This window comes from Falco rusticolus, chromosome 7 (assembly GCF_015220075.1).
Source record: "Falco rusticolus isolate bFalRus1 chromosome 7, bFalRus1.pri, whole genome shotgun sequence".
In the NCBI taxonomy this organism is placed as follows: domain Eukaryota; kingdom Metazoa; phylum Chordata; class Aves; order Falconiformes; family Falconidae; genus Falco; species Falco rusticolus.
This window is the reverse complement of record NC_051193.1, coordinates 33737426-33749560: the sequence shown is the minus strand read 5'-3', so window position 1 is coordinate 33749560 and position 12135 is coordinate 33737426. Positions and strand designations below refer to the sequence as shown.

At 47.4% G+C, this 12135-nt stretch overlaps 1 protein-coding gene across 2 annotated transcripts in view; it reads left to right on the top strand.

Moving 5' to 3' along the window:
* The first annotated feature begins 3326 nt into the window (after nt 1-3326).
* Nucleotides 3327-12135, top strand: part of TMEM260 (transmembrane protein 260) — a 34889-nt gene continuing 26080 nt past the window's right edge. Inside the window, exons 1-3 of one of the 2 annotated variants that reach the window (XM_037395195.1) lie at nt 3327-3444; nt 8801-8832; nt 9593-9744. In XM_037395195.1, the coding sequence (XP_037251092.1) occupies nt 3327-3444; nt 8801-8832; nt 9593-9744 (302 nt within the window). The remainder of the gene's footprint in view (nt 3445-8800; nt 8833-9592; nt 9745-12135) is intronic. The other variant, XM_037395196.1, reaches the window with a different exon arrangement.

Sequence of the window (12135 nt, the reverse complement as noted above, 5' to 3'; positions counted from 1 at the left end):
GCCACTTAAGAACAAATAAAAGTAGTGCTTCCTTTCCATGCTTTGCAGGCAGGCACATATCATCAGTGGAAATACTGCCAAAGTTCTTATTTAAATATAGAAGTGGTGCTCATTTGTATTGTTAATGGTCCCCATGACGATCTGCTTTCCTTACACAGGGATATCATTTATGATGAAGACTGGGCTGGCTACTTTGCCATTAAAATTCTGCACCAGCCCAGTGCTGACAATATTGAAGCTTTGCTAAATGTGTATACATGTAAAGTTCATTAAATGGATGCTGACTGTTGTTACACAAGTACAGCAGTTGAGTGCTTTCGGTATTAACCTTATCACCTGATGGGCAAAAGAAAAGGTTTAACTAAAGCTTAGGACTAATTGAACAGTATTTCAGTATTTTCTTATGTAAAACTGGTTCTGGTCTATTGTTTTTATTTATTTGCAATAACTGTGCTCATTCAAGTTTGTAATGACACTGCCATGGGTGAACAGAGTTTGCTTTAAGTATTATTCTCTCTTTTCCTATCTCCTGCCTCCTCTAAACTGTGTCTCTCAGGAGAAAATCTGCAATAGAGCCTGGTAAAAAGACAACTGTCTAAGTACACAGCCATTTTGGGGAGATACGTTCTCAAGCTGTGTATTTAAAATTACTTTAGAAGTTCCTGTTTATTTTCTCTGCCTGCCTTGGGTATTTCCTGTCCGGCTGAGCGCGGAGCGTGGAGCCAGAGGAGAGAGGAAAGAATAAGCCTCCTGTTGAAAGGTGGGAGGTGTCTCACCGTCAAGACACTGCACAAACCACGAGCACTTTCTTTGCTCAGTTGCCACTAGAGTATGCTCTCGTGCTACAAGTTCCAGAGATATTTTAAAAATAAGTAGATATGTGTAGGACAAGGCCATCTTTCAAATGCTTTCCACTTGCCCTAGTGTGGGTTTTTTTCTAAGCAATAATTTTTTTTTATTGCTGTTGAACCCACCCTCAAGGCTTTGATAAAGCCCAGAGAGTCACTGGGCATTCTCTGAGGCGAGGCGATTCTAACTTTGAGATTGGACAACTCTCAATTTACAGAGCATGAGTGAAAACAGTCGAATATTATCTGCCCAGCTCTGATAAAACAAAAAAAAGAGGATCCGCATGTCCTTCTTGTCTTGGTCAGACCCCTGGGTCATGCCTGGTGAAGAAGGGGGAGTCAAATCTCATGACTTCTGCTTACAGAAGAAAAATGTAAATGCACTCTCCAAAGCGTCTCTGCCGACAAAAAGTGTGCTTATAATCCTGGCCTTTGAAACGGTGGTAGTTATTCAGTAAGATAAAGGCTGTTGTGAGCCGGCCCTGCCATATTACCGCAAAGTACTATGTCACTGGCACCCTAAAAGTTCCAGTTTCTACATGACAAAGATATAAAACAACTTGCAGGACAATTAAAGAACAGTTTGTCCTTACCATATTATTACCAGCCATTCTTCCACATTTCGATATTTGCTTTTAAATTGCTACCTCCCCCATCAATATAATTGTAATCAGTCACAGTTAACATTTGTCTTTGGATGCCTTTTCCAAGTTAAATACAAAGAAAGAAAAATACCACGAAGAAAAAAGCCGCGCTTGGGATAAAAAGCCTCGCCACCAGCCTGCTTTCACACATTGACTGCACACTTCGCTGTTAAAATTACATTTTAGCAGCCCCAACGGGTGCGGGAACAATGACCCCTCTCATTACCATAGTGACAATGGCTGGCGGAGGATTGCAACATATCTTTTTCTTCTCCCTGATGAACCTCAGCCAATAACGGCAGAAACCTGCCAACAAGTTGAGTATATTGAAACTCACTTGGTCACCACAGAGCCAAGCGGTTGCCTTCTGGATGGAAGGCAGCCACGTTGCCCCAGCTGTTATTCAGCTGCTGTTTATACCCTCAAATACCAGTTTCTTAAAGCAACCCAATTAACTTCTGAGTGAGTTGCAACATCAGCTTCTTTTGCTGTACCTACTGGCTGGAGCGGGTACAAAGACCTTCCCTGAATTCCTTAATACCTTTCTTGGTTTCAGCTTGTGCCCTTTTGGGGGTTTTGTGCCAGCTGTTTCAAAAAGGCCCTTCGGCACCAGCTTCTCCAGTCCCCAGAACACGATGTGCAGTTTTTCAGTCGTGTCAACCCTTAATCCTGTTCTTTTTTTTAATAAATGCAAACCTAATTTTCCAACGTCTCCACTTAGATCTAATCCATAAGGCTGTTTATTATCCTCGTTACCCTCTTCTATACCTTTTTCATTTGTATTCAAAAGCCTCTCTTTAATCTGTCTCAATTCTCCAGGTATGGCCTCACTGCTCTTTTGTACAATCCCATAATGATTTCCATGGATGTGTTTTAGTCTTCTATCGATAGGTCTCAGGATGCTATTTGCCTTCCTTAACCACTCCCGCAGCAGGAATCACTGCTTTTAATATTCTTTACGCTGACACCTTCAATCCTTTTCCTCACCAGCATCTCGTGCCACCCCGTTCTGGGTGTAAGTCTTCATTATCTGCGCGGTGCCACAGGGCTCCGTGAGGCTATGAGGCAGTCGGAGCGCGGCGCCGCAGCCCACGGCCTGGGGCCTTGCACCCCAGCCAGCCACCGCCCCCCGGGCCCCCGCTGCAGCAGCCGCTGGTCTGGCCCCGCGGGGCCGAGAGCGGCGGGCAGGAGGCGCCGAGCTGGGCTGGGCGCGGGACAGGGAAAATACATTATAAAGTTGGTGGGTCAGAAGGCCTCGGGCCCAGCCCAGGCCCCGGCCCCGGCCCAGGCCCGGCCTGTGGCCCACGGGCACCAAGGCACCGTCCCCTCCCTGCGCGGCCAGCACCACCGTGTCCCCTCTTCAGCGCGCCCGGCCCGGGACAGGGCGGGGGTCCTGCTCGGCCACCAACACCGCCGGGGACCGGGTGGCCGTGGCGACAGGTCCCGCTGAGGCGACGCCCCCGAGCGCTCCCCCCACGCCGCGCCGGCTCCGCGGTGATTTCGCCCCGCCCCGCCCCGCGCGGTGGTCCCGCCCGGCCGCCCTCACCCCGGGCCACGCTCCTCCGCCCCGCCCTCTCCGGCTACACCAACTCCTCTCGGCCGGGAGGGGCGAGGAAGAGCAAGAGGGCGGGAGACCGCGCTGACTCGCCCCACGGGGCCTCAGCCCTGCCTATTCCCTATCGGAGCGCAGCTGATGACGGGAGGGCCCGGGAGGCGGCCCCGAGGGGAGCGGGGAGGCGGGCGGGGCGGGGCTGCTCCCCCCGCGAGGCGGTGGAGTGGCACAGCCCGGCCGCCCCTCGGTGTTGAACCCGGAAGCGCGGGCGCGGCGGCGCACATGGGAGCGGGGGCCGGGATCGGGGCCGGGGCGGGCGGAGTTGCCGGGGCGCTGGGTGCTGCCGTGGCGGCTCTCTACACGGTCACGCTGCCGCCCGCCCTGCCTGGCGGGGATGCGGGTAATGTACCCAGCGCCGCCAGCCCGCCCGCGAGCGGGGGAGGGGCGGCGGGGCGCCCAGTGGGGCCGGGGTTTGGAGTCACCCCACCGGGGAGGCGGCACCGTAGGGACCCTGGGCCCGTGGGGGCTGGTGCATCGCGGTCACGCTTCGGGGGCGGGGGGTTGTGCCCTTACAGGCTCATTGCAGTTCCCTATATAAGGATGCTCATCCCATGGGGGCTGGTGCGTCGCTGTCACCCCGTAGAGGCTGCTGTCACCCCATAGCGTTGCTCACCCCAGAGGGCCTGGTGCATTGCTGTCACCCCAGAGGGCCTGGTGCATTGCTGTCACCTCAGAAGGGCTGGTGCATTGCTGTCACCCTGTATGGTTGCAGTCACCCGTTACGGTTGCTCACCTCATAGGGGCTGGTGCATTGCTGTCACCCCAGAGGGCTGCTCACCCCGCAGGGTTGAAGCCCCCCATAGGCGCTGGTGCCTTGCAGTCACTGGTGGGTGCTCACCCCTTTGGGGCTGGTGCGTTTGATCCTCCATGGGGGCACTTGCCCCACAGACTGGTGCATTGTGGACACCCTGTATTGGGGTGCACACCCTCGGGGCTGGGGCATTGTCATTCCCCTCATTGGGTGCTCACCCCACTGAGCCTGCTGCATCGTAGTCACACCTTGCAGCTTGTCCCCTTGGGGTCCATGTGGCTGGTTCCCCCTTGGGGCTGGTCACCCCATGTTGGCCTGATCCTCTCCCCAGCCTGTTTGCTTTGCAGTAAATAGTTTGCCTGTGTTTGAGCCTTTCGGCGAAGGGTTTAGTTGGGGGCCCTGGGAGATGGCTGGTGGTGTCAGAAGGCAGATGTGCTGTCCAGCCAGATGTGGTATTGCTGCTCAGACCATTGCACTCTCTGGCCTGTGCAGCCACACAGCCAGTGCAGCAGTAAAATCTCTGGATCAGCCTGTCTGGAAGGGCAGCTCAGCAGTGTCAAACTATCCAATGTTTTGTGTTTCACACTGCCAATCCCAGCAGGCAAGACAAAATTCTCCTCTTGGGTCCTTCTGTGGTTTTCCTGGTTTTATCTGGTCTTTAAAAATGTCTTGCTTTTGCAGCATGTGTACAGCTGTGATTTGCAGATAGGAGGGCTTGGATTTTCTCGGGGTATGTTTTTTTGGTTTTTTTGTTGTTTGTTTTTTTTTTTTTTTTTTTGTGGAGTAGGTACCCAGCGTACTTTCCTTCCTTTGTATCTCAGAAGGGCGTTGAGTGGGCCTGTTTAACAGTGCCTCTTGGCCATCGCTGGCTTTGGATCTAATTCCTTATAGATAAATGTGCTTTTAATGTATGCAGGTATTTTACAGCTTCAGTATGTGTGGAGAGAGAAATATGTATTTTGACTACAACTCCTTAAAGTTTGCTCTTAGTTTTTGTTTAGAGTTACACGGAATACGGTGCTACTTGGTAAAAGCAGGATGATTTTGTCTAGCTAGGTGTAAGGCAGCATGTACGTACTCAGTGTGGCTCTTTGCACACAAATGTAAAGTTGGGCAGTGATCCGAGTGAGGGTTATTTGATTTGAAGATAACAGGAGGGAGCTGTATTTGCATTATACCAAGCTCATCCTGGTTAGCTGGCTCCCAGAGGTGCAACCTTGTGTTGTCCGTTTTCCCTGTTCCCGTGTTTGGATCAGAGGGACCCTGTTGTCAGAGCTGTATTAAAAGGATTTCTTTTTAAACACCACCTCCATAGAGCTTGCACCCCATGCTGCAGATGAGGGGTGCAAGCGTGCCCTGGCTAGGCTGGCCAGTGTGCGCCCTGACAGCTTGTGCATCTGCTCCCCAGTCTGTGAAAGGGCTGGCTTTGCTTCTTCTGGTTCTATCAGTTAATACATGATCGATATATTTACAATTACTACCATTTTGTCTTTTAAAGTACTCCCTGATGGGAAACACGTGCCTATGACTGTGCAGGGTGCCTGTGCTCCAAGCTGTTCATACTTCACGAAGCTTCAGAAACCTGGTTTTTAATTGTACTTGAGCTTGGGTTTTGCCTCCGGGATGTAAATAACCATTAGCACCCTTTACGGAGTGGGATGCAGGCTCTCCTGATGAGGTGATGAATCAATGTTGGGATTCGTACCTTGCTTGATGTGAATTATCCTGGTAGATGCAGCGAATGGCCCAGCAGCACAAGCATGGGTTCACCTCACTGTGCTGGGTTATTGTGGTTATTTTATCCCATTTTGGAGGCAGGAGGGGGATTGTTCTTTCCCTAATTTCCAAAGGCACCCTGGTTCTTCCTAACACAGCAGCTGTGTGTATAGAAATGCACATACACAAGTGCAGTGTGCATCGCTCCTCTGCTAATAACTATTGTCAGAGGTATCAGGACACTGAGTGGCTGTGAGCTGCAAACGGGGCAGCAGAGAGGTGCCCCAGGAAAGGCCGGACAGGGAGACTGGGTACTTTATTGTATTGGAGGAAATCTGTCAGGACAGTGTCCCCCAGCTAGCACTATGACCTTACTCTCTGCCTCTCCTATTTTTTAAATTTACTTTATTTTTGCATTTTCTTCTAAATATGCTGCCAGAGTTGCGTGTGTTTACTGGAGCTGAACAGAGATGGGCTCATCCCTGCTGCCCTTTCGTGCCCATCCCAGTCAGCAGCCACCCCATCGTGCTGTGTTAAGACTTTTTGGGGTCATTCCCCTGGCTTCCCATGGCCCCAGCAGCCCATGGGATGCTTTAGCACTGCCGCCTGGCTGGAGTCCCCTGGAAGGTCTCTGCACGGCCCCGCTCAAGGTGATTAACTTGCCCGTGCCTGAGCACAGAGCTCAAACTTGTGCCATCAAAAGCACTGAAGCTACTTGTGTGAGTAAAGAGCTGCTTAAGGATTTGCTGTATCTGCTTTCAGGCAGGGAGCCTATTATTTTATTTATTCTTTTTTTAAAGCTATCTGTATATTTTTAATTGTTCCTGAAGTTTGCAGTAATCCGAAAATGTAAAAGGCAATAGGTATTTTCATTGGGAGCTTTCTTGTGTTACTTAGCGTTATAATAAAGAACGAGAGAATGAATTCTAATTCGGAAACCTCCACAGATGTTAAAACAGCTTAAAAAGGGATCAAATAAACTCAAGTTAAAAGAAAAACCCCAAACTTTCCCTCTGATGTTTCAGACATCAGCTCCCAACCTTGCTGGGGATAAATCGGTTTTCAGGCAGCGCTGGGCCCCTTGCCTGAACACCTTTACTGGAGAGTCAAGCCAGACAGCCAGAAACATATTTACGCCAAGATTATGCAGGAATAAACTCTTCAATTTCAGCTGGTGTCTGAAGATGCCGCAGGTCGTTTTCTCTCCTGAGAAATACTTTGAAAGCAAGTTTGTGTCTGCTGTAGTCTTCCTCTCTGTGTTTTGTCATTTAATAGTAGTACTCCACACTGACGTAGTCCATAGAGGCTGTAAGTGATGCTCAGGTATGTGGGTGGGAGGTGGAGAATTTACCCTACCTGAAGTGATTAAAGTTACGTGCTCCTTTTGGTTTTCCCAGTGGAGTTCAAAAGGCCTGCAGCCTGGGAGCTTATTTTGGCAGGTTTTCTTATTTTTTTTCCCTCCATTCTTACACGGCAAAGTTGTGCTGCTGGCTTTCAAAGCTTGGCAGTGGTATCCACCAGGGATTTTTTTGTTGGGTCAGCGGTTTTGGGTTTGGTTTTTTTGAGCTTTGTGGTTGGTTTGTGTTTGTATTGCTCTGGGGTTATTCTTGCCCGTGGTATGAACCAATATCGTAGCAATGTGCATGAACTTAATCTTCAGCCATTTGAAGTACACACATTGCTGTATCCCAGAAGGACTGGAGTGAAGGTGAAGCCATGCCTGGCTCGGGAGCAGCATCCCGGTGATGCAATGGGCATCCACCGTCAGCCGCTGCACAGAGTAGCACATGCTGGGGCGCTGGGGAACCCCAGCAATGCCGAATTTCGGGTTTCTTTTTTAGCAGCATCTTTGGCTGCGTGCAGGGGGATCACTTGCTTCCCAGCCTCACTGTGCCCTGGAAACATTGGAGCTGCTGAACACTAAAAGGCTCAGTTTGGGATGGATGGTTTTCCTATTGCATCTGCTTTTTCAGGGCTGTCTTGCAATAGGATGAAATTTGCCTAAAAAAGAGTAGCAATAAAAATAGCTGGCATTTGTAAGTGCCGTAAAATCCACATCTGAGAGGCTTTTGTGCAGAAAGCCGCAGGGCTGTCCCCTGGGCATTGTGCAGGGCGATAGCTGTGATTTTACAGCAGAAGTGGGTTGACTTGCATCTTCCTTTTAAAATACATTGTTTACCATAATGTCAATATTTAAAGGTGCCATTTGTACAATCCTCCTCTTTTGCGTTGGATAGTAAGGTTGTAATAACGTGCAAAATTTGAAATATTGTTAATTCAGCATTTAAAGCCAACAGCGCCCTTCGTTTTACGTCTTTGCCTTCTAATGATAGGACAAAGCTACCATGACCTTGGCACTTGGCAAGGACCAGTAAGACCAGACTCTGCAAAACTGGATCAGAAAAGTTGAGGGAAAGAAGGAAAACCAGGCATAACTTTTAATTTTGTTGCTCCTTGGTTCGTCCCTGAATGTGTTGTGCCTATTGAATATATTTAATAGACACCGTTCAGGAGCGTTGCGAAATGCTTCAGTGTCAAGCGCTCTAACAGGGCGAAATATTATTAACTGTTACATTAACGTGGATCCTTTTGTGGCAGTGATTTGTCCTGGCGTAAAATACAAAGGAAATGCAAAACCTAAATGGTGTTTCAATGGGAGCGGCCGCTGGATGCAGCGTTCACTGACAGGTAAAAGAGTTACTTGTGAAGCAGATGCTGCAAGAATTGCTTTAACGTCAAGGGAGAGCAGCATTCCCAAATAGATGGATGCAGATTTGCACGACCGGTGGTTATATTTTCCCTTTAAAACTATAAAGCTGTGGTTGTTATTTTAATGAGAGGCAACCAGGTTGTTTAAGAGACAATGCAGCTTAAGCGTTGCAAACTGTAGGGCTTGAAAGTTATCCAATCGATTGGTTTTAAATTAAAAATGCACACGCACAGATGTCTGCATTTTTAATGTTTCTGTCCATTCTTTACTCGCGCCTACCTATACTTTCACTTATCTGTTCATAAAAGTCTCGCGAAAACATACAAAAGATATTTTGTGCAATGACATCAGAGGGAGAAAATATTCTTAGAAAATTTCATGCTGTTAAATCTCTACAGATTTACAGTTTTATCCAGTCAAATTAATGCAAAACCCCAATGCAAGCATTTGGATTTTGAAAACTTTGGAGGAGTGTCATTTCCTAATAGTAATTATTGGTTTTACATTATTTTTTCACAGGGGAGCTGATCACAGCCGCATATGAGCTTGGAGTAAGTATTAGTTTTATTGTTTAATCAATGCTCTCATTAACAGTTTTAGGAATTAAGGAAGTTTAATTAAGCATGGAGTAAAGTAGATTAATTTATTTTCAAACCACAGTTTTTACTAACTTATAAGTACAGCACGCGACAATTTACTTCAAGTTTTAAATCCAATTAAACTAAATTATAAAGCAAAGGCTTTACTGTATATACAGTAGCTGGCTTATTATCAACCCAAATTTTGTATAAGCTGGGGAGAATAAAATAAATCGGGTTAACAATTTTAATAAGTTTTATTATTTAATAAACTTTATTATGGTGCATGATCCCTTTAGGCAAGACCTTAGGACTGTCAGTGCGGTGGTAATCCGATAGCAGTGTGGTCTTTCAACTTGCTAACCAATAAAATAGTTGAGAAGCTGCTGTTTTTATCAAAAAAAAAAAAAAAGAAAAAAGAAAAAAAACACCACACAACAGCCTTTTGAATGACCCTAATATACTGTGAACCCAAACAAGGAGCCCTTTAAGGCACGCTAATGAAACGTGGCACCTCCTTTTCTCGCCGCCTCATTATCATGGGCGAGGCGTGGAGCCAAATCCACTAAGGAAAAAATATTTGCAGAGTTCCAGTCGGTAGGAAAGGATGAGTTGGGGAGCGGCGCCGCTGGGAGATCCCCCGGCTCCTGCCGCTGGACCCCGGCGTGCCTGCTCTCCTTTTGATTTCATAGAATTTCACCCCTTTTCAAGCCCCGTATCGATCTGTCCGTAGGTCGCCCACCCTCCTGGCTACCCCTTGTTCACGCTGCTGGCCAAAGTGGCGACGGGGCTGCTGCCCATCGGCTCCCCCGCCTACCGGGTCAATCTCCTCTGCGGCTTGTTGGGAGCAGCTGCCGCCTCTTTGCTTTTTTACACGGTTTTCAGGTAAAGTCCTTGGGGGTGTTTTTTCGTTGGCGTGATGCTGGCAGGGCGCATCCCTGTTGGCTCGGGACATTTCCAAAGGCTCCCTCTGTTCCCCTCTGGCCTTCGGGCTAGCGTTTCTCCCTTTCCAGCTGTAATTAGTTCCTCTGATTAACCTAACAGCGGTTTAATCTGAATTTGACCTTCTTTCCTGCACAAAAGGTTCCTCTTTTATTTTTTCTTTCTTTCTGTTAAATAATAATAATAGTAATAATAAAAAGTGCGCCCTTTCCCTTACACAGACGTGACAGGTTGTTCAGGCTCATTATCACAAATCACCGCTCGGTTTAACTAACCAGAACTAATGAAGTTTGTCGTTCTCGAAAGATGCAGATGGTCTGTTTAAATTAACAGGATGAGCTTCACCTATCGGGAAACCGTGAACTTGGTTTAATTGCAGCTCCCGGCGGAGGCGGATGGGCAGTTGCCTGCCGGTGGTACCCAAGGACCAGGGTGAGCATCGGTGCTGGCCGCCTTCCCCCGGCATAGGTGCTGCCGTCTGGGGGGGGGGGACACCGGCTGGAGCCCATCCGTTTTCTCCAGACCTCTAACCTTGGGAGAAAAGAGAACAATTGGGATGCACACGTGGTCGGGGGTTTTGTTAACTCTGCTCGTCTTTGATGTGCAAGTTCTGGCTGCTCTTAACCTCAGCCTGACCCATATTTGAGAGGATTATCGCAACCCGTACAAACAATTTCTGATGTTCTTTTGCAGGGAAAATAGGGCACGTTTTGAGGCTGCAAACAGTGAAATCTGAAATGGTACCGGGGTGCTTTGGGATGAGATGGGGCACTTCCTTGCCGCGATTATTTTGACAAAAGCCCTTCTCTCCCACCCATTCCCAGAGCTGCATCGCCCCTTGGGGAAACCTTCCCAGAGAGTGAAAGCAACCTAGAAATAAAAGCAGGAATAAATAGGCGGGGGGGAGGGGGTCAGGTCCTGCACAGCCCGAGAGTCCTGAGCTCACTTAAACTTTGCTCTGTGGGGCCCGTCTGTCTGGGTGCATCTTCCTCTGCTGGAGAGGAGTTGCTTTTTGCACATCCCCTTTCACGTAGCAGTGCATCAGCTCCAAAGCAGACTTACTGGAATCACTTAAGTAATTCCTAAATATTTCTACAGGCATTTAAGGTGATGGCTTTTACTGTTAGGTAATACATGTAATTAAGTTGGCGCTATTTAATTGAATATCCTGTATTTTACAGCTTATTTGGGGGACTGGAAGCGGCGCTGCCCTCCCGTGCACAGTGCCACGCGCAGTGTCAGAGCACAACTTGCTTTGATTATATGAAAAACTCCTGCAAGGAGTTGCTACAGGTTTTGAATATTGAGTTCCAATTTTATTTTTTTTTAATTACAGTTATTGCTGTTATTACCATTACTGTGAAGATCTGCCCTGCTTTTTAGTTTTAACTGCAGTGTGGCAGTTCCTTCCGTGCCTGTTTTGCGCGTATGAAATCGTGGGAACGTCGCTTTAGAGAAATAAGAATACAGGAGAGAAATGACAGGCTAAATTTGGGAATTATTTTTACACTTCTAGAGGTTTAATTCTTTTTGTTGTTGTCTAATGGGATTTGCAAGAGGTTGCTTCTGTCAAATTTAAAACTTGCATGAAAGAACGGAAGACCTGGAACCGAGAGATGATAGAAACTATTAGGACTTACAGAAAATCATTTCATAGATGCTCGGCACTGACAGGATCAATTATTTAGCCTAGCAGCAATTGATTTTTATTTTTTTTTAAATTAATTGTAAGGTATTGTGGGTCAGTTTGATGTCCAAATTACTATGGTTTATTTTTCCTTATAAGCACCTTAAAATTTATTTATTTTTTTACGATGTTAATTTTTTTTAAAAAAAAAAATTCCTTCCTATTTCCATCTACTTCTGAAAAAAAAAACAAACTCCTTTTGGGAAGTGTTTGCTGGCACCTTCTGCGCAAAGGCTGTAACTATCTGAAGACGATGCGCTTTGGTTTTAACGGGGCTTGTCCGTACTCACAAAGGATCTAAACCGGTCTATCAAATCTTCCCGCATTTTTGTGTTTTAATTAAAATTGAGCTGATAGGGTGACCCCTGCGAGGTACCAGAGGAAAAATAAGCACCTGCTCCTCTTGCTGCACGAAATGTGGATGTTAATATGAAAATATGTAGATGTTAGGAATACAAATAATTGATGAAGTACACATCCTTCGGGAGCAACATGGTTCAAGTGGCAAATCTCTCTCCTCAAACAATAGCCACCCTTCAGCGGGGAGGAAGCCATCTCTATGGTAATGGGGCTGACGCTGCCCTATTGATCGAGTGGAAGAAGACATTATACAATGTCAGTTGGGTTGTTACAATTTCATTTGTTGT